The following is a 22,890-nucleotide window of genomic DNA, read 5'->3' on the forward strand; positions in this document are numbered from 1 at the left end:
AGTACACACTACACTACAGTACACACCACACTACAGTACACTATAGTACACACGACACTATAGTACACACTACACTATAGTACACCCTACACTATACACTATAGTATACACTAGAGTCTACACTATAGTACACGCTACACGTATAGTTCCAACGTGCGCACACACACACACTGTAGTGTAGTGAAATACGCCGTGCGTACAGTTGACCGAGGGGCAAGTCGATGCGCAGTGTGCAACACGTGAGGGTCGTTGATGTGGGTGGTGGTGATGATGGTTGATGTGGGTGGTGGTGATGATGGTTAATGTGGGTGGTGGTGATGATGGTTGATGTGGGTGGTGGTGATGATGGTTGATGTGGGTGGTGGTGATGATGGTTAATGTGGGTGGTGGTGATGATGGTTGATGTGGGTGGTGGTGATGATGGTTGATGTGGGTGGTGGTGATGATGGTTGATGTGGGTGGTGGTGATGATGGTTGATGTGGGTGGTGGTGATGGTGTGATTGATGTGGGTGGTTGTGATGTGGGTGGTGGTGGTGATGATGGTTGATGTGGGTCGTGGTGATGGTGGTTGATGTGGGTGGTGGTGATGATGGTTGATGTGGGTGGTGGTGATGATGGTTGATGTGGGTGGTGGTGATGATGGTTGATGTGGGTCGTGGTGATGGTGTGGTTGATGTGGGTGGTTGTGATGTGGGTTGTGGTGATGATGGTTGATGTGGGTGGTTGTGATGTGGGTTGTGGTGATGTGGGTGGTGGTGATGATGGTTGATGTGGGTGGTTGTGATGTGGGTGGTGGTGATGATGGTTGATGTGGGTCGTGGTGATGATGGTTGATGTGGGTGGTTGTGATGTGGGTTGTGGTGATGTGGGTGGTGGTGATGATGGTTGATGTGGGTGGTTGTGATGTGGGTGGTGGTGATGATGGTTGATGTGGGTCGTGGTGTTGATGGTTGATGTGGGTGGTTGTGATGTGGGTGGTGGTGATGGTGTGGTTGATGTGGGTGGTGGTGGTGGTGGTGATGATGGTTGATGTGGGTGGTGGTGGTGATGGTTGATGTGGGTGGTGGTGATGTGGGTGGTGGTGGTGATGGTTGATGTGGATGGTGATGATGATGGTTGATGTGGGTGGTGGTGATGTTGGTGGTGGTGGTGATGGTTGATGTGGGTGGTGGTGGTGATGGTTCATGTGGGTGGTGATGATGATGGTTGATGTGGGTCGTGGTGATGATGGTTGATGTGGGTGATTGTGATGTGGGTGGTGGTGATGGTGTGGTTGATGTGGGTGGTGGTGGTGATGATGGTTGATGTGGGTGGTGGTGGTGATGGTTGATGTGGGTGGTGGTGATGTGGGTGGTGGTGATGGTTGATGTGGGTGGTGGTGATGTTGGTGGTGGTGGTGATGGTTGATGTGGGTGGTGGTGGTGATGGTTCATGTGGGTGGTGATGATGATGGTTGATGTGGGGGTTGGTGGTGACGGTTGATGTGGGTGTATAGATGTTGTGTGTGTAGTGTATAGTGTAGTGTATGTGTTGATAGCTATGTATATAGATGTTGTGTGTGTAGTGTATAGTGTAGTGTATGTGTTGATAGCTATGTATATAGATGAGTGTAGTTTATTATGTAGTGTATAGTGTAGTGTATGTGTTGATAGCTATGTATATATATGGTGTGTATAGTTTATAGTGTAGTGTATGTGTTGATAGCTATGTATATAGATGTTGTGTGTAGTTTATAGTGTAGTGTATAATGTAGTGTATGTGTTGATAGATATGTATATAGATGTTCTGTGTAGTTTATAGTGTAGTGTATAATGTAGTGTATGTGTTGATAGCTAAATAGAAGCATTGTTTCACTCTGTCCCATGTGTGTGTCTCTCTCTGTGTCTCTGTGCTGGCTCTCTCTGCTTGGATGTCAGTATATGTGTCTGTGATCTGTACTCTATCACTCTTAACCTATAATTTAGCAATCTTTGAAATAACTTAATCAGCCAGACCATGCGTTAATTGTGTTTTGACCGACCCTCTGTGCTGCATTATATTGTTTCCAAAATTTTACTAAATCTTGTTTCAATTTGATGTGCTTCTCCATCTCTCTGTGTTTCCTCTCTCCCTTAAATTTAGCTCTTCTATACCTGATGATGATTGCTTGCTTTGCAATCGAAACGTCGTATGCTATCATGTAATTTTATTTCATTATTATTTATTATTTCTACGTGACTTTACCGAAAAAAACAAAGAGTATTTTCAACCGCAAGTTCAAAAGTTCAAGTTTCAACCGCAAGTCCAAAATTTCAAGTTTCAACCGCAAGTCCAAAAGTTCAAGTTTCAACCGCAAGTTCAAATTTCAAGTTTCAACCGCAAGTCCAAAAGTTCAAGTTTCAACCGCAAGTTCAAAAGTTCAAGTTTCAACCGCAAGTCCAAAAGTTCAAGTTTCAACCGCAAGTTCAAAAGTTCAAGTTTCAACCGCAAGTTCAAAAGTTCAAGTTTCAACCGCAAGTTCAAAAGTTCAAGTTTCAACCGCAAGTTCAAAAGTTCAAGTTTCAACCGCAAGTTCAAAAGTTCAAGTTTCAACCGCAAGTTCAAAAGTTCAAGTTTCAACCGCAAGTTCAAAAGTTCAAGTTTCAACCGCAAGTTCAAAAGTTCAAGTTTCAACCGCAAGTTCAAAAGTTCAAGTTTCAACCGCAAGTTCAAAAGTTCAAGTTTCAACCGCAAGTTCAAAAGTTCAAGTTTCAACCGCAATTTGAAAGGCACCACGGGCGTGAGGTGGCGGCTCTCCCTGCTGGTGGAGTTGGCATGGTGGGCAGCTCTGCCAGTCGCCCCCCCACCCACCCAGTCAGTTGACCTCCCCACCACAATCCGAATTGTCTTGCGACCTCCTGCCGCGTGAGCTTCTGCCATTCCACTTTGGCTCCTCGCTCGTTCGTTCCGCCACAGGTTGCCATTGCGACGTCGCTCCGTGACATTGCCACTAGGCGGGGCTTCCCATGAAAGTGATAAAACTGTCTCATCTACCGGCGGCGGGCGCTTATAGACAATACGACTTTTTTTTTGAAACACGACAAAACAATTTGCGGGAAAAGTTAATTTTTTTATTAGAAAAGTAATTTGTCATCTCGAGCTGCTTTGTGGGGCGATGTCCCAACTCCCCCTTAGTGGATGAACCAACGCAGCAGCCCCCAGGTAGTGATTACATAAAGAGCCTCAACTCAGCGCACAACTCAAACGCCTGGAGACGTGGCAGCAGCAGCAGTCGAATCACGGCCGCACGCAGCAGCAGCAGCAGCAGTAACGGCGTCATCCAGCAGAAGAGACGATGTGATGCAGCCACGACCGTCAATTAACCCTACAGGCCGGCAGGTGTCACCCTGTCATTACACAAGTTAAGGGATCAAAGAGGAGGCACGCGAACAACAAACGAGCACGGGGAAGACGCAGGTCGTCGCGAGCGGGGGAAAAACAATAGAAAGTGTTAAAACCGACGGGGGAGCGCCGTGAGAAAAACCCAACGGGACACGAGAGGCAAACGCTGAGACCCCGAGTGGAGGACGCGCCAGCGAACACGACTACAACCGAGTGGGAGGAGACGGCGGTGGAATCGGCGTTGGCGTTGGCGGTGAGAAGGCGTCGCCGTGAATGGAGGCCACCGCCGCCGGAGACGACAAGCTGGGCAGGGGGAGAGAAGGGAGTGGAAGGTGACGAGGGTGGAACACCGACCACCGGGCAGACCCTCATTGGGACCGTGAGAAGGCCAAAGTGGTCGCGACGTTTGTGCCGCCTGCTCTCGTTTCCTGTTTTTGTTTTACCGGGAAGCGGTGCGCATCATCATCACGTCGCCCCAGTGCTAGCGATGCTTACTACACAACGCACCGGGTACTCGTTTGAGGCCGAGTCGACCTAGTGGAGGCCCAGGACCGGTTCAGATAATCGTCATTGGTGTTGGCCGTGAGCGGGAATCAAATCCGGTGTCGCCGGGTTCGTAGGGCGGCGTGCTGACCACTATACCACCGCTCCCCACACGCACACACACACATACACACATACACACACACATACACACACATATACACACACACATACACTATCGCTACACTATCGCTCACACATACACACATGCACACACACACATACATACACATGTACACACATACGTACACACATACATACATACACACATACATACATACATACACACATACACACACATACATACACACACATACACACACACATACACACACATACAAACATACATACAAACATACACACACATACACACATATACAAACATACATACACACATACACACACACATACACACACATACACACAGGTGCTCACCTGACTCATCGGCCTTGCCTGCATCCCTCCACGGATGTTCGTCTTCGGTGGGGGCATAACTAACCACGACCACCACTCCTTGCCTCCGGTTGATGGGAAGGCGAGCCCAAAGTAGCCTGGGGCTTACAGCTTCCCCCACCTCACCGCCACGCTTCCACGCCCCTTTCATTCTTTTGTTTAGATAGAAGAGCCACTCGCTCTCTGTTGTTTAGCAGTCTCCTGCCCCGAGTAGAGGACTATCCACCCCTCATAGTGGCAGGAGCCAGAGCCGGTCTACCGGACCTGCTGAATATCGCAGAGATCCAGGCGGTTCCGGTCCAGCTCCCGACAGAGGAGTGGCAGCCTCTCCTCCGCAGTGAGCGTTCGAACATTCCACGTGGCCACGCGTAGTGGTTTTTTGTTGTTGTTTCTGGAGGAGCTCCGATGGTGAGGATTCAGTCTCCCGGCTCCGCCAAATGGGGTTTTGGCCAGGAGATGTCATAGATGCCTGTCCTCCGGCACAAGCTTATTAATTAAAAATTTCATTCATGATTTAGTCGTAATTAATTGAAGGTGGAGGGGTTACCAACCCCTCGCACCCGTCCAGATCCCCCATTTGGTCGCTGTGGTGGTCACAAACACCATGAAGGGAAAGGCCAATTTAAATTGTCCCTCCTCCCACGGCACCGCCCACGACAGCGTTGCAGTCCGGCACCACGAAGAGGTAGGGGGTTGTTTTCTTGCTCCCCACACACACACACAGACACACGTACACACAGACAAACTCACACACACACAGACGCACACACACAAACGCACCTGGCCGTGTCGTGCAGCGCGTCAGTGACGGCGGTAACGAGGCGGCTGAACGAGGGCCGCCAGGAGCTCTCCTGCTGCCAGCAGCTCAGCATGAGGCGGCGGAGAAGCATGGGGCAGTCCATGGGGCACGGCAGACGCCAGCCGCCCTCTACTGCCTCCATCACCTGGGGGGTACGAGACCCATAGACTACTCACACAGAGACCCATACAGTACTACTCACACAGAGACCCATAGAGTACTACTCACACAGAGACCAATAGAGTACTACTCACACAGAGACCCATAGAGTACTCACACAGAGACCCATAGAGTACTCACACAGAGACCCATAGAGTACTACTCACACAGAGACCCATAGAGTACTACTCACACAGAGACCCATAGAGTACTCACACAGAGACCCATAGACTACTCACACAGAGACCCATAGAGTACTCACACAGAGACCCATAGACTACCCACACAGAGACCCATAGACTACTGACAGAGACCCATAGAGTACTACTCACACAGAGACCCATAGACTACTCACACAGAGACCCATAGAGTACTACTCACACAGAGACCCATAGAGTACTACTCACACAGAGACCCATAGAGTACTACTCACACAGAGACCCATAAACTACTCACAGAGACCCATAGACTACTCGCACAGAGACCCATAGAGTACTACTCACACAGAGACCCATAGACTACTCACACAAAGACCTATAGACTACTACTCACACAGAGACCCATAGACTACTCACACAGAGACCCATAGACTACTCACACAGAGACCCATAGACTACACGTACAGAGACCCATAGACTACACACAGAGACCCATAGAGTACTCACACAGAGACCCATAGAGTACTACTCACACAGAGACCCATAGACTACTCACAGAGAGACCCATAGAGTACTACTCACACAGAGACCCATAGAGTACTACTCACACAGAGACCCATAGAGTACTACTCACACAGAGACCCATAGACTACTCACAGAGAGACCCATAGAGTACTACTCACACAGAGACCCATAGAGTACTACTCACACAGAGACCCATAGAGTACTACTCACACAGAGACCCATAGACTACTCACACAGAGACCCATAGACTACTCACACAGAGACCCATAGACGACTCACACAGAGACCCATAGACTACTCACAGAGAGACCCATAGACTGCTCACACAGAGACCCATAGACTACACACAGAGACCCATAGAGTACTCACGCAGAGACCCAGAGACTACACACAGAGACCCATAGAGTACTCACGCAGAGACCCATAGACTACTCACACAGAGACCCATAGACTACTCACACAGAGACCCATAGAGTACTCACAGAGACCCATAGACTACTCACAGAGACCCATAAACTACTCGCACAGAGACCCATAGACTACTCACACAGAGACCCATAGACTGCTCACACAGAGACCCATAGACTACTCACACAGAGACCCATAGAGTACTCACACAAAGACCCATAGACTACTCACACAGAGACCCATAAACTACTCACACAGAGACCCATAGACTACTCACACAGAGACCCATAGACTACTCACACAGAGACCCATAGACTACTCACACAGAGACCCATAGACTACTCACACAGAGACCCATAAACTACTCACACAGAGACCCACAGACTACTCGCATAGAGACCCATGGACTACTCGCACAGAGACCCATAGACTCACCACACAGAGACCCATAGACTACTCACACAGAAACCCATAGACTAATCACACAGAGACCCACAGCCGCACACAGAGACCACAGACTACTCACACAGAGACCGCAGACACACACACAGAGACCCATAGACTACTCACACAGAGACCCATAGACTACTCACACAGAGACCCACAGCCGCACACAGAGACCACAGACTACTCACACAGAGACCCATAGACTACACACAGAGACCCATAGACTACTCACACAGAGACCCATAGACTACACACAGAGACCCATAGACTACTCACACAGAGACCCACAGCCGCACACAGAGACCACAGACACACACACAGAGACCACAGACACACACACAGGGGTGCCAGTGCTGAACTCACGTCCCGGTTGCTCATGTCCCAGTACGGCCGTTCGCCGTACGACGTCACCTCCCACACGACGATGCCGTAGCTCCACACGTCGCTCGCCGACGTGAACCTGAGCTGTGCGATGGCCTCCGGGGCGGTCCAGCGGATCGGGATCTTCCCCCCCTGGTGGGGAACATTCACAACGGGACCTCGCCCTCGGGTCCGGCACGCGGGGCTCTCGCGGCCCGACGTCATCGGCACGCGGCGAAGGGTTTGCCGGGTCAAAGCCGGCGTCGCGAGTTCGCGCCGCCTCGACGCGCCGAGCGGCGCGTCGAGGCGGCGCGCCGGACCGCCACCTCACAAGCGACGGACGCCCCGACGGTGGCGTTGTCCTCGTGCCGTTCGCCCCTCGGCGTCGTTCCCCGGTGTGACGTCGGCGAGACGAGACCGTCAAGAAACCCGTCTCCGGTGTGGACCCGTGAATCCCAAAGACAACGGCACCGTACGCTGCACGTCCGCACTTTCACCGCGCGTGTGTGCGTGTGTGCGTGTGTGTGTGTGCGCGTGTGTATGTGTGTGTGCGTGTGTGCGTGTGTGTGTGCGTGTGTGTGCGTGTGTGTGTGTGTGCGTGTGCGTGTGTGTGTGTGTGTGCGTGTGTGTGTGCGTGTGTGCGTGTGTGTGTGTGTGCGTGTGTGTGTGTGCGTATGTGTGTGTGTGTGCGTGTGTGCGTGTGTGTGTGTGTGAGGTTAATGCATTTCGCTCGACGCACGGCGGCGGCAAGTACTTTCAGCGAAAAACGGAAGCCCCTTAGGGAGCGGTAACGCCGCGCTGACACACGCCGGGCCAGCGCGGCTTTGCCTTCTCCTCGACTCCGGCCGAACGTCGGCCGAACGTCGGCCGAACGTCGGCCGTCGACGACGCCGGCGCTTCTTTTTTCCTGCCCCGCCTTACCCGGGAGGTGTACGCTCCCTCGGGGTCGGCGTCCAGTAGAAGCGTCCGCGAGAGGCCAAAGTCGGACACCTTGCACGTCAGCTCGCCACTCACGAGCACGTTGCGGGCGGCCAGGTCGCGGTGCACATAGCCCCTGCGGGACAGGTACTCCATGCCCGATGCGACGTCACGCAGCATCCCGAGCAGCTGGGTCACCACGAGGTGCCCCTTCTTCATCTACACCGTGCCCGGCCAGAGGGGGGAGAGAGGGCGGGAGGAGGGGAGGAGAGGGGGGAGAGGGGGGAGGAGAGGGGGGAGAAGGAAGAGGAAGGGAGGGAGAAGAGGAGGCGATGAGGAGCCGCCTGGGTGACGTTGTGCTGCTTGTTGTGCGGCCGTCTGGAATGCTCTTCCGGGAGCTGCTATGTGCGTTTAAGTCATCGTTGTCTAAACTAATTTGTTTAGAACTCTCGCTTGTTGTGTTTAGTTTGCCCCCCCCCCCGCGCCAGTTGGCTACGTAAGGTACAAAGGAAGTTTGACGCAGACGCGTGCAGTTGTCACCACAAGCGGAGCCCCGGTTAGTAGGAACTACGGCACACACACACACAACAACGCCACCGTGTGCTCTCCATTTGTGGACAGTTACACACACAACCGCTGAGGAGTGTGAGACTGCAACACACCGATGATCGCATCATTTGGCATTGCCACTTCTTACCCTGAGGAATAAATCCAAGGAATGGTTTTCCATGAATTCGGTGATGATCATGACAGGTTTACCTTCGTCGAGAGGACAAGAAAACCAAACGTTAGCAATCCACGCACAGCATTCACGACTTATACCGTAACATCATCACATGGTTACATACACACCTTGTATCTCTGCCAAAATGCGTCGCTGTGGGTTCATACACAGAGACTCCTCTACTTACGAATGTTCCTCTTACGAACTCTCAGAGGTACGAACAAACCTGTTCGTACGTCCGGTTGCCCGTTCTGAACCGAGAGTCAGAGGTTCAACCTCTGCGCAATAGATGGTGGTGGCATCTACATCTGCATAACGTGAAGAACCAGTGACATCTACATCTGCAGAACGTGAAGAACCAGTGGCATCTACATCTGCAGAACGTGAAGAACCAGTGGCATCTACATCTGCAGAACACAAAGAACCAGTGGCATCTACATCTGCAGAACGTGAAGAACCAGTGGCATCTACATCTGCAGAACGTGAAGAACCAGTGGCTTCTACATCTGCAGAATGTGAAGAACCAGTGGCATCTACATCTGCAGAACGTGAAGAACCAGTGGCATCTACATCTGCAGAACGTGAAGAACCAGTGGCATCTACATCTGCAGAACGTGAAGAACCAGTGGCATCTACATCTGCAGAACGTGAAGAACCAGTGGCATCTACATCTGCAGAACGTGAAGAACCAGTGGCATCTACATCTGCAGAACGTGAAGAACCAGTGGCATCTACATCTGCAGAAAGTGAAGAACCAGTGGCATCTACATCTGCAGAACGTGAAGAACCAGTGGCATCTACATCTGCAGAACGTGAAGAACCAGTGGCATCTACATCTGCAGAATGTGAAGAACCAGTGGCATCTATATCTGCAGAACGTGAAGAACCAGTTGCATCTACATCTGCAGAACGTGAAGAACCAATTGCATATACATCTGCAGAACGTGAAGAACCAGTGGCATCTACATCTGCAGAACGTGAAGAAACAGTGGCATCTACATCTGCAGAATGTGAAGAACCAGTGGCATCTACAGCTGCAGAATATGAAGAACCAGTGGCATCTACATCTACAGAACGTGAAGAACCAGTGGTATCTACATCTGCAGAACGTGAAGAACCAGTGGCATCTACATCTGCAGCACGTGAGGAACCAGTGGCATCTACATCTGTAGAACGTAAAGAACCAGTGGCATGTAGTGTATAGTAGTGTATAATGTAGTATAGAGGAGTGTAGTGTATAGTCGTGTATAGTGTAGTGTATAGTGTAATGTGCAGTGTGTATAGTGTAGTATACAAGTACACCACACCGGTGTGTTGGAGAGCAAATCCACAACATTTCCAATCTGAGTACAATCACCAGTGATTACAACAACGGGCATAATCAGCTGGACAGCCAGCTACATAACAGACTTGCCAGTTTTAAACTTGGTTCGAAGCTTTCGTGACTGCAGGAATTAATCTTTGTATTTTTTCGGTAAAGTCACGTATAAATAAGAAATAATAAAATAACATAATAGCGTACGACGTTTCGGTTGTATACATCTGGGGTTATGTATTTCCCCTCTCTCCTAAATTTTGCTCTTCTGTACCTGATGATGGCTGCTTGCGTTGCAACCGAAACGTCGTACGCAATTATGTTATTTTATTAGTTCTTATTTATACGTGACTTTACCGGAAAAAAAACGAACAAAGATTAATTGCCAGTTTTAGTTTGTTTAAAATGCGTGTGGCATCGATTGGACGTTCTCGAAGCTCACTCTTGGTGACGACGCCCTCCAGGCGGACGATGTTGTCATGCTCGAACTGGCCCATGACGCTCGCCTCGCACAAGAAGTCCTGCTGCTGCTGCTGCTGCTTGCTGGATTCACCCTTCAGCGTCTTGATGGCCACGCGCACTGTCGCCGCCCCTCCGCTGCTGCCCTGGCGCTTCAGGTATCCGACGTGCACCTTCCCAAACTCTCCTGCGGGTCGAGGGGTCGATGACAGTGAGCAGCACGTAGAGCAGGTGTGAGGACCCCCCCCCCCCCGTCCAGCTGCTAAGTAAGGTTCGTCACGTGAATAAAACGTGCCGATTGGTTGCTGGTTGTGCACTGGCCGGTCGCTGCGTGGTGCATGCGTTGGGGAGTGTGAACCCACGGCAATCGACGGGGTGCTTCAAAACAACGTTAACACTTTTCGATTTGAAGCTTTCGTGACTGCGAGGATTCATCTTCTTTGGTTCTTTTGGTAAAGTCACCACCACGTAGAATGAGAATAAAATAATAAATTGAAAAAATAAAATAACGCAATCAAATTCTCACGACGTTTCGGCCACAACACAAGCGGCCTTCATCAGGTGAAGGGGACGAGACTGTCTGGAGGACAGCGCTGGAGCAAGACAGTCTCGTCCCCTTCACCTGACGAAGGCCGCTTGTGTTGTGGCCGAAACGTCGTGAGAATATTATTGTGTTATTTTATTTTATCAATTTATTATTTTATTCTCATTCTACGTGACTTTACCGAAAGAACCAAAGAAAATGTTAACACTTATATTGGACTATTGGTTTTTCATGGAAAGAGAACGGATAATAATAATAATACTACGCTGTAACATGATAACAAATCCATAATGGAGATTTTTTTTCTCTGGTTAGTGCACGTAAATGTATAAATGTATGGTTAAACTCGCCACCACCCGACACAGCCAACTAGTAAGGCTTGTCACGTATGGATGATCTGGGTTCGCGAAAGCCTACGTGTTAAACATGATAACAAATGTAACGTTAATAGCTTCCAAAAGTCAAAGAGTTTGACCCACTCATTCGCCGTCGTTGTCACCGTGCGCCTGGAACCTTCTCCAGGCGGTGCCCGCCCCCGTCCCCCCCCCCCCCCCCCCCCGTTCACCTGCTCCGATGACGCGTCCAAGTTTGATTCGCGAGGCGTCGATTTCCGTCGCGAACTCGCGGAGAGCATCGCTGGGCTCGTCGTAGTCGTGTGGGTCAATGTACAGCCTGAAGCCCGGCATCTTCACTGTGGGTGGCAACGGCGAAATTAACCGTGCATAGGGTGTGTGTGTGTGTGTGAGTGTATGAGGGGTGGTGTGTGAGGGGTGGTGTGTGTGGGGTGGTGTTTGTGTGAGTGTCCGGCAAAACAACCCCCTACCTCCTCGTGGTGCCGGACGGGAAACTCTGTCGTGGACAGTGCTGTGGGGGGAGGGCCAATTCCGATTGGCCCCTCCTCTCATGGCGTCTGTGACCACCACAGTGGCTAAACGGGGGCTCTGGACGGGTACGAGGGGCCGGTAACCCCTCCACCTTCAACATTTTTACCACGAAACTACGAATAAAAAATTTAACTAATAAGCTTGTGCCGGAGGCCCCGGGGGGACAGGCGTCTATGACGTCTCCTGGCCAAACCCCAATTGGCAGAGCCAGGAGATTGAATCTCTACCCTCGGGTCTCCTCCAGAAACAACGAAAAGCCACTTCGTGTGGCCACGTGGAATGTTCGAACGCTCACTGCGGAGGAGAGGCTGCCACTCCTCTGTCGGGAGCTGGACCGGTACCGCCTGGATCTCTGTGGCATTCAGGAGGTCCGGTGGACCGGTTCTGGCTCCTGCCACAATGAGGGGTGGACAGTCCTCTACTCGAGGCAGCAGACTGCCAAACAACAGGGTGTGGCTCTTCTTTTGAACACAAGAATGAAGGGGGCGTGGGAGCGTGGTGATGAGGTGTGGGAAGCTGTAAGCCCCAGGCTACTTTGGGCTCGCCTTCCCATCAACCGGAGACGAGGAGTGGTGGTCGTGGTTACTTATGCCCCACCGAAGACGAACATCCGTGGAGGGATGCAGGCAAAGCCGATGAGTCAGATGCCTTCTATGACCTGTCACAGGTGCTGGCTAAAGTGGCCCCTCGGGATAGAGTCATCTTGTTTGGTGACTTCAATGCCCGAGTTGGTCATGATGCTGGCACCTGGTCTGGAGTGATTGGAGGGCATGGGCCAGATCAGCTCAATAACAACGGTAGGAGGCTGCTAGATTTTTGTTCAGCCCATGGGCTTGTAATTACCAACACGCTGTTCCGGCATTGGCGCATCCACACAACATCATGGATGCATGCCGGGTCCAAGCAAGAACATCTGCTGGACTACATAGTGACGAATCAGCGGATGCGAGCCCATGTCCTTGACACCAGGACCTACCGTGGAGCTGATCTGCCCTCTGACCATCGACTAGTCATCTGTGAGATGCGCCTGCCATTCTTCCACTCCAGTGGTGGGTGTACACCCAGGACCCCATTCCAACCTAAAGTGGCCTAGTCTCAGTTATCTGATGAAAGTTGCAAGCGAGAATTTCATCATCGCTTGCGGCTGGGGTTGGCATCGTCCCCCACTCCTCCTGATGTCGAGGGTAACTGGGCGAGGTTTAGGACTGTGACTCATGCAGCTGCATTGGCTGCTTTGGTTACGCAGTCCAGACCTCCCCAGAGACCCTGGCTGACAGAGGAGGTGATCAGGATAGTTTAGAAAAAGCGACAGGCCCACTGTCATCGGCTACAGAATCCCACGTCAGAGAATGAGGCTTACCGCAGCCTTCGCTCGGAGGTTCGGAGAGCTGTGAGGCGCTGCAAGGATGGGTGGTGGTCGTGGGTTGCTGAGGAGATGGAGTCTGCCTCAGTGGCCCGTGATCACAAATCTCTATTTAACTCCATCAAAAAAGCAACCTGCAGCGCCACACCTATTACCAACATTAGGGGAAAAAACGGTGATCCAATCTCCGACCCCCAGGAACCGGTTTGCAGATTTGCTGAGCATTTCTGTGAGGTCCTGGAGGAGGGGAAATCCCTCAGCCAGGAAAACATCATGGCACAAAGTGGGGATGACCCTGCTGAGGCTGCGGTGCCTCAAATATTGGAAGAAGTCACCCCCTGTGAGTGGCTGGCTGAGGTGCCATCTGTTGAGGAAGCACTGAAGGCGATCCGGAGTCTGAGACCAGGAAAGGCACCGGGCAGAGATGATCTCCCAAGCGAAATGCTGAGGGAGGGTGGCGTTTGTGCACAGACTGCCCTATATAACATCATAACAACAGTCTGGACCACTGGACAGGTTCCACAGGATTGGAAGGATGCCCTGGTGGTCCCCCTCTTTAAGAAGGGGGACCGCACAGACTGTAACAACTACAGGGGCATCTCACTCCTCAGTGTGCCGGGAAAGGTCCTGGCAAGGATTATTCAACATCGCCTTGCCAGGCACGCTGAGGAGAGGCTTGCGGAGCCCAAATGCGGTTTCAGGAAAGGGCGGTCCTGCACAGATGCGATATTTTCTGTCCGTCTGCTACAGCAGATGTGTAGGGAATTCCAGCAAGACCTACATCTCTGCTTTAGTGACCTGGTCAAGGCCAGGTCACACCACCCCCTCCAGCTGCGACATGATTCCCAGTCGCACGCTCGTTGTCACGCGCTTCGCTCCATCCCCGTTGCTCGAGGGTGAAGATGGCAATGGCGGTAACGGTGATTGTGGTTGGTGTGCTGGTGGCAGGTGGGGTTTTTGCCACCTCTTCGTGGGAAGAGGAAGAACACTGTCTCTCAATAGTGGAGGAGCGGAGAGCGACTTGTGCATGCATCAATGTCTTGAGTGGCGTACCACTACCACCACCAACATCGGAGGGTGGAGGAGCGATGCTCACAACAACGAGCGGAGCGCCGGGTGGCTAAAGCACAGCGGGTTGGCACAGTAGGGGGCACAGGTGGTGCATCAGCCAGTCATCTCAGTCAGTCGACCCGTGGCACCTGGGTCTGCCCCGTGACCTCCTGCCAGCGGGCGTTCGACACTTCACGTGGCCTCAATGTGCACATGGCCTGGCACAAGCGTCGTGGTGACTTCACCACCACTTAGTGGCGATTGTTGTTGTTGTTGTGAGTGTATGAGGGGTGGTGTGTGAGGGGTGGTGTGTGAGGGGTGGTGTGTGTGTATGTGTGTGAGAGGTGTGTGTATGAGTGGTGTGTGTGTGTATGAGGGGTGGTGTGTGTGTATGAGGAGTGGTCTGTGTGTGTATGAGGGGTGGTGTGTGTGTGTGAGTGGTGTGTGTGTGTATGAGGAGTGGTGTGTGTGTGTATGAGTGGTGTTTGTGTGTGTGAGAGGTGTGTGTGTGTGTATGAGGAGTGGTGTGTGTGTGTGTATGAGTGGTGTGTGTGTGAGGTGTGTGTGTGTGTGTGTATGAGGAGTGGTGTGTGTGTGTATGAGTGGTGGTGTGTGTGTGTGAGAGGTGTGTGTGTGTGTGTGAGAGGTGTGTGTGTATGAGGAGTGGTGTGTGTGTGTATGAGTGGTGTGTGTGTGTATGAGGAGTGGTGTGTATGATGTGTGTGTATGAGAGGTGGTGTGTGTGTGTATGAGGAGTGGTGTGTGTGTGTGAGAGGTGGTGTGTGTGTGTGTATTAGAGGTGTGTGTGTGTATGAGAGGTGTGTGTGTATTAGAGGTGTGTGTGTGTATGAGTGGTGTGTGTATGTGTGTGAGAGGTGTGTGTGTGTATGAGGTGTGTGTGTGAGAGGTGTGTGTGTGTATGAGATGTGTGTGTGTATGAGATGTGTGTGTGTGTATTAGAGGTGGTGTGTGTGTGAGTGGTGTGTGTGTATGAGAGATGTGTGTGTGTATGAGATGTGTGTGTGTATGAGATGTGTGTGTGTGTATGAGATGTGTGTGTGTGTGTATTAGAGGTGGTGTGTGTGTGTGCGCGCGAGGTGGAGGAGCGTTTACCCCGCACGCTGTAGAAGCGAGGTCGTCTCTCTTCGCGAGGCTCCGACTCTGCTGCTTGCCAGTGACCACTCCTCCTCCTGCTCCTCCTCCTTCAAACGCAATGCGATGCACGCAGCCATCAAGGCGGCGGCGGCGGCAGTGCTGAAGAAGCGAGTTCGCTCTGGAGGGTGCCGCCTCTTAGCCAACGTTCAGGGAGATTGCCTCTTGGTGGTGCAGCCAGATCACGTGGGCACACTCAGAACGCCAGTGGGACCCCACCAGTGTGACCCCCTCAGTGTGACCCCCCCCCCCAGTGTGACCCCCCCCCAGTGTGACCCCCCCCCAGTGTGACCCCCCCCAGTGTGACCCCCCCAGTGTGACCCCCCCCAGTGTGACCCCCCAGTGTGACCCCCCTCCCCCAGTGTGACCCCCCCCCACCTCTTCTTGACGATGATGCAGGCAGCAGCGATGAGCAGCATCAGCCCCACGAGGCCAGCGGACAGCGAGGAGGCCCAGAGGGCCACTTCCTGAGTCGCTTGTGCTGGGGGAGGGGGAGGGAAAGCGTCACAAACACATCCTTCACTTACTACAACAACCACAACAACCACAACAACAACAACCACAACAACACCACAATAACCACCAACACAATAACAAACAACAGGACAACACCTACAACAACAAACACAACAACTACAACAACACCACAATAACCACCAACACAACAACAAACAACAGGACAACACCTACAACAACAACCACAACAACTACAACAACACCACAATAACCACCAACACAACAACAAACAACAGGACAACACCTACAACAACAACCACAACAACTACAACAGACAGGAGGGGTGGGGTGGTGGTGCTGTTGGTGGGGTCGTGGTAGGTTGGTAGTGGGGTTGGTGGTGGCGTAGTGGTTGGGTGGGGATGGTGCTGGTGAGTGGTGGTGGTGGTCCTTGTGGTGTAGTGGTTGGGTGGGGATGGTGCTGGTGAGTGGTGGTGGATGGGTGGTGGTGGTGGTGGCGTAGTGGTTGGGATGGGATGGTGCTGGTGAGTGGTGGTGGTGGTGGGTGGTGGTGGTGGTGGTGGTCCTTGTGGCGTAGTGGTTGGGTGGGGATGGTGCTGGTGAGTGGTGGTGGATGGGTGGTGGTGGTGGCGTAGTGGTTGGGTGGGGATGGTGCTGAGGTGATGGGGATGGTGCTGGTGAGTGGTGCTGGTGACTGGTGGTGGTGAGTGGTGGTGGTAGGGTGGTGGTGGTGGCGGCGTAGTGGTTGGGTGGGGATGGTGCTGGGGTGGTGGTTGGTGGTGGTGGGGTTGGTACTGGTTGGTGGTGGTGGGGTTGGTAGTGGTTGGTGGTGGGTGGGTGGTGATTGTTGGTGGGTGGTGGTGCTGGTTGGTGGTGGTGGGGTGGTGGTTGGGGGTTGGTGGTGGTGGGGTTGGTGGTGGTTGGTGGTGGTGGGGTTGGTGCTGGTTGGTGGTGGGTGGGTAGTGGTTGGGTAGTGGTTGGGTAGGGTTGATGCTGGTTGGTGGTGATTGGGTGGTGGTGGCTGGTGGTGGTGGGTGGTGGCTGGATTGGGTGGTGGTGATGATTGGGTGGTGGTGGTGATTGGGTGGTGGTGGTGATTGGGTGGTGGTGGTGATTGGGTGGTGGTGGTGATTGGGTGGTGGTGGTGGTGATTGGGTGGTGGTGGTGATTGGATGGTGGTGTTGTTGCTCACGTGCGGGAGATGTCTGGAAGTGGAGTGTGGGGCTGTAGTCTCCGTAGCCGGCGGCGTTGCGAGCGCGGACCTGCAATGAGTAAACCGCGGCATGCCGGAGCCCCGTCACGGTGATGCTCGGCACGCTGGAGATCAGCCTCATTACCTCTCTCTCGTCGTCGTCATCCTGGTGGGGGGGGGGGGGTACAGATGGGGGGGGGGTACAGATGGGGGGGGTACAGATGGGGGGGGGATGGGTTCAGACTCATCCCACAGAGACCCATTGAACCTGGGTCACGTGGTTCACAGCATATTGTTGTGTTAACTCTACTGCCCTCCACTTGCTAATGCAAAGACAAAGACCCCCCGTATAGTGTCAGCAGACTGTCGGGGCGAGTGCTGTTAGCGACCACCTATGGAGGCACACGAGGGGGTGGGTGGTCAGCACCACGCCCGGCCGCCTTTGTATCCACAGTGGTGATGTTGTTGTATACGGCCCTTTTTCCACAATTAATATCCATAAGAATATTTACGGATGCATACACCTAGATTTCTTTTTCCTTTCTTTCGTGACAAACAATATATATTTTTTTAAGGAATAAAACCCGTAAGCCAGAAACACGAAAAACCAGATGTCAGTCATAAACAGGCCATATATATAAAGAAATAATAAAACTCTCAAGGCGAGGATGTAACAGCTATCGGCGAAAATCTCCAGATGAACAAGAGTTTGATGGGCCCCTTAGGAAAGGTCCCTCCGAGGTCAGAACACCAAGAGAGCAGACACGGAGACGCCAACAGGGTAAATCGTATACATATTCTTTTCCTTATTTGCCAGTAAAACAACAACAAAAAATCAAAAGGCAACAACAAGAATAAGATAGAATTAGCGATCATAACGCTCACTCCAATTAAGAACAGGCCACCAGACACATCAGTGAATTATTATCCAATGATTAATTCGCTATCAAATGATTTTCACCTTTAATACTTTTACTGTTAAAACAAAGCTTGGAGCAGGAATACCGAGTCATATCAAAGGTTATCGAGAAGGAATGAGACAACGGGCAAACTTGCGAAAGAGTTTAAACAATATCCCAAGCAACCCCGACCACCTTTGTCTCTCTCACAGCGCGGAGAAGCAGGAATTACACCTTATCACAAGGGGCCATCTGGAAAAGCTAGCTGGGTTTGATAAGGAGACACACCCACCCCACACACGGCAACCAGGCAAAGAAAGTTTTAAAGAAAATTGCAATATAATATTAATAATAACGTGTTAACCTTACACGACATTCCATTATAGAACCTTACAGAACCAAGGGATATGGATTCCAACAATCAAGAAACGGACCTCTTAAACGCAGGATGATAATTATTTTTCTTTTTAATAATTCCACCATAACAATTCGAACCTCGGTAAAACCGAGAGGTGTCGGGAGGACGTAGTTACAAACACGAGTCTTGGCGAACATGGGACCAAATGGTATTTGAGAAATATAAGTCCAAAGTATAAAGAGGTGCTCCCGACCACCTTTGTTTCTCCCGAAGAGCGCGAGAGAGGAATTTCACGCCAGGGCAACCAGATCGTTATCGCGGGGACCATCTGCCACACACGGAACTTAGTAATAGCCCCCACCCCACCCTGCACACGGGCAGCAAAAGAGCGAGCGAGCTTTAAGTTAAACTGTCACACATTTATAAACACACAAAGTGACGAAAATTAATAAACTAAGTAAGAGCCAAGGTAACGGGGTGGATTAGGCTGGTAGAATGTGGAGTCGAAATGATATTTGCAAAGTATAGAGAGATGGGAAGATCCCGGCCACCTTTGTCTTTCCCTGCAGCACGTGATAAAATGCATACGCTCGGAAGAGCATCTTCACTTGGAAATAAATCAAATACTATGAATCACAAGCAGGATCATAACTGTGTATGATAAGATACCAACTGTGATGTGAAATGTTAAACTTGAAAAAAAATCTTAACCATTTCTTTGTGCGTCGAAAACGTGTACGAAAAGGGGGGGGGGGGGAACCCGCCCCTCTCTCTGGGTGGATGGAGTAGACAACCAGACGCCTTCAAGATGAATCGAGGTGTCTGTTGTCTTGATGTTTATGGCTTGAGGAAAGACCCGAACAGGACCATGTCATAAATGACACACACACAAACATACACACTGACACACGAACCCCCCCACCACCGACACACGAACCCCCCCCCACCGACATACGATCAGATCAAAGATAGCTCCGCCTCGTGAGGGGGAGCCGAGAAGGAGAGAGATTTTTGGCATAAAAAGGAGCCGTTTCAGCATTGAAATCAGCTCATCAGCCCTCGGGGCCAGCTCAACAGAAGAAGACTCATCTCAACTCATCTCAGCAGAAGACCCGCTCAACTCATCTCAGCAGAAGACCAGCCATCACCGACGCCGGAGACGCCTCTACAACTCGCCGAATTGGCGAGTGTCGCCGATTGGCGTCCCGCTGCCGCTGTTAGCGGCCAGCGCCACCACGAGCGAATCGTGAGCCTGCAATCTACAACCGCCGACGACGGAGCACCAGCGTGCCAGCTGCTCGCAGACGCAGTGCGCGCATTACCTACCGTCCACGTACAATCGCGCCGCTGCGGGCGTGCTTCTAACACCGTCTACCAGACGGTCATCGCAGCTACAACAACGTATCTACTCGTTCACCAACGTCCGTCGAGTCCGAACCAACTACTGAAAGAAGAATCAACTGATACGTATGATACACTGCCCCCCACTACACGACAAACCAGACATCTGCTTGACGCAAAGAATCGATTCCAAACATTGGCCTACTCTTTCACCACTCATACCATTCAACACACACACACACACGGGTCATTAACAAAGCCTAAAACCTCAAGCCATTGAACCATCCGTGATTGTGGAAACATCGCAACGACCAAGTGAATAATCCATCGTTTTTAAGAGTGTTCATAATTTTCCTCTGTAATATTGTGCTGGGGCTGTACTTCTAACCGCATAAATTACCAACTGACCCATTAACAAGGATTAATTCTTGGCACCTCACCACGGAGCGCCGCTCGCGGGGGTGAAGAGCGTGCTCAACCGGTTCCCTGTCAGGGATCTGGCCACAATTAATTAAAAGATTGGCCCGAGATAAGGATCTAAAAAGGAAACATCGCCACCCATTGAGTCGGGTTGAGAAGTCGATTAGAAATACTTGAGTCGTTCGTTAATATTTTTCTTTCTACATAATCTTGCTGGTATCCACGAATGAAATAACGAATTCAAACGCATTGATTCATAATCGTTATGAATCAATGAACGAACATCAACGTGGTACTGTGCTGACGATTTCAAGCATAATAACTTCGCATATCAGAATGTATTAAGGATTGGATACGAATCAAAGACCAAGTGCCGTGTTGTGTAACAATTCAAGTATACGAGTTTGCATATTATAAAGTTAAGGTTTGATAGAATAGTTCGCATGTTTTTAATCTCTCTCTCAACAACCGATCGATTGCGTTACGCGTCGGGAATTAACCACAGGTGCCGCTATCGAGGTGAAACAACGCAATCGTGATGTTATCATGTTAACGCTGTGTTGAAATTCCAAATCCCGAGATTGAGTTTTCATATTATCCAAAAATTATCTGAATCCTGGGGACCTATCATAAGCACACTATCACCACACATAATCCATAACACACATAATTCATAATGTTCAATCGAGAGTAATCGTATCCTTATCGATAATACGGAATTAAAGAGCAGAGTCGAATCGACTCTCTCTCATTCACGCTCACAACGCCTGCGTCACTGCATACGATTAATTGCGTTATTCCAATTCATAACACAATCCTCGTCACCGAGGCTCGACCTGATAATCCATAACGACCTGCATTATCATAACCACGCCCACTCGCATAAATTAATACGATTATCTCTCGAATCAGCATAATTTATGTGCATAATTACACTGATTAACATAATTTCGGATAAATTATGCGAATCTCAAATTTCATTTAATTTTCATTATTTTCATCAATTTTCATAACACCTATATATACAACAATGTTTACTACACACCGCACCAGGGTACTCAATTTGAGGCTGAGTCGACCTAGGGGAGACCCAGGACTCGTTCAGATAATCGTCACCGGTGCCGGTTGCCGTGAGCGGGAATCGAACTCAGGACGCCGGGTTCGTAGCGCAGCGTTGCGCGTACCGCTGCACCACCGCTCAGCACGCACGCGCGTGCAAGTAAAATGGATAATCGCGAGCCGCTACGCACCTCGTCAAAGCATTTGACTTCATAGTCCAGAACGATGCCATTGGGCTGCTCCGGCTCGGCCCAGGTCAACAGGACGGCGTCTTCAGAGACAATCTCCGTGTGGACAAGCACCACGGGTGACGGTGCTGCGGGCAATCACAGCACGTGGTCACGCGCTAACTCGTTTGTTTACCCCCCTGGCCCCCGTCTCGAGGTGCGGTGAGTGACAATCGGTGTGCGTTTCCCCTTGCTGCTAAATGAAATACGAGTTGCGGTGAGATGTTCAAACACCAAGCAGACGGACGCCGCTTTGCGAGCCATCAACTCAACTTGCAACAGCCACACACGCGGTGCTTTGTGGTGAACATGCGAACATGGCTATGATGATGATAATAATAACAGATGATGCATTGTCTTTAAGAATAATAATTAGAGTGGTATATGCATTAAGAATAATATAATTATAATGTTACATGTGTAGTGGAGTAACGCACGCGCTGGGGGGGTTTGCAAGCGGTGTGCACGGATGTGTGAGGTCGCATTGGGGCGAACAGGAGCAGCGAGAGACACCGAGATAAGATGCAGAGCGGTGATTTGCTGGCTGCAAATGCAGGCGGACAATTTAGATGCAGAGCGGTGATTGGCTGGCTGCAAATGCAAGCGGACAACTAAGATGCAGAGCGGTGATTGGCTGGCTGCAAATGCAGGCGGCCAACTAAGATGCAGAGCGGTGATTGGCTGGCTGCAAATGCAGGCGGCCAACTAAGATGCAGAGCGGTGATTGGCTGGCTGCAAATGCAGGCGGACAACTAAGATGCAGAACGGTGATTGGCTGGCTGCAAATGCAGGCGGCCAATTTAGATGCAGAGCGGTGATTGGCTGGCTGCAAATGCAGGCGGACAATTTAGATGCAGAGCGGTGATTGGCTGGCTGCAAATGCAGGCGGACAACTAAGATGCAGAGTGGTGATTGGCTGCAAATGCAGGCGGCCAATTTAGATGCAGAGCGGTGATTGGCTGGCTGCAAATGCAGGCGGACAATTTAGATGCAGAGCAGTGATTGGCTGGCTGCAAATGCAGGCGGACAACTAAGATGCAGAGCGGTGATTGGCTGGCTGCAAATGCAGGCGGCCAACTAAGATGCAGAGCGGTGATTGGCTGGCTGCAAATGCAGGCGGCCAACTAAGATGCAGAGCGGTGATTGGCTGGCTGCAAATGCAGGCGGACAACTAAGATGCAGAGCGGTGATTGGCTGGCTGCAAATGCAGGCGGCCAATTTAGATGCAGAGCGGTGATTCACTGGCTGCAAATGCAGGCGGACAATTTAGATGCAGAGTGGTGATGGCTGGCTGCAAA

At 51.2% G+C, this 22,890-nt stretch overlaps 1 protein-coding gene across 1 annotated transcript in view; it reads right to left on the minus strand.

Annotated features, from left to right (window-relative positions):
• Nucleotides 1-3,076: 3,076 nt before the first annotated feature.
• Nucleotides 3,077-22,890, minus strand: part of LOC142917156 (ephrin type-A receptor 5-like) — a 31,884-nt gene continuing 12,070 nt past the window's right edge. Inside the window, exons 6-16 of the mRNA XM_076061863.1 lie at nt 21,557-21,681; nt 17,289-17,454; nt 16,001-16,115; nt 15,584-15,672; nt 11,739-11,864; nt 10,613-10,816; nt 8,829-8,890; nt 8,135-8,350; nt 7,217-7,366; nt 5,138-5,301; nt 3,077-3,664 (exon numbers count right to left, since the gene is read on the minus strand). Of these exons, the coding sequence (XP_075917978.1) occupies nt 3,565-3,664; nt 5,138-5,301; nt 7,217-7,366; nt 8,135-8,350; nt 8,829-8,890; nt 10,613-10,816; nt 11,739-11,864; nt 15,584-15,672; nt 16,001-16,115; nt 17,289-17,454; nt 21,557-21,681 (1,517 nt within the window). The 3' untranslated portion in view covers nt 3,077-3,564. The remainder of the gene's footprint in view (nt 3,665-5,137; nt 5,302-7,216; nt 7,367-8,134; nt 8,351-8,828; nt 8,891-10,612; nt 10,817-11,738; nt 11,865-15,583; nt 15,673-16,000; nt 16,116-17,288; nt 17,455-21,556; nt 21,682-22,890) is intronic.

This window comes from Petromyzon marinus, unplaced genomic scaffold, assembly GCF_048934315.1.
Source record: "Petromyzon marinus isolate PM22_M1 ecotype Great Lakes invasive population unplaced genomic scaffold, UKy_Petmar_22M1.pri1.0 PM_G_Scaffold_43, whole genome shotgun sequence".
In the NCBI taxonomy this organism is placed as follows: domain Eukaryota; kingdom Metazoa; phylum Chordata; class Hyperoartia; order Petromyzontiformes; family Petromyzontidae; genus Petromyzon; species Petromyzon marinus.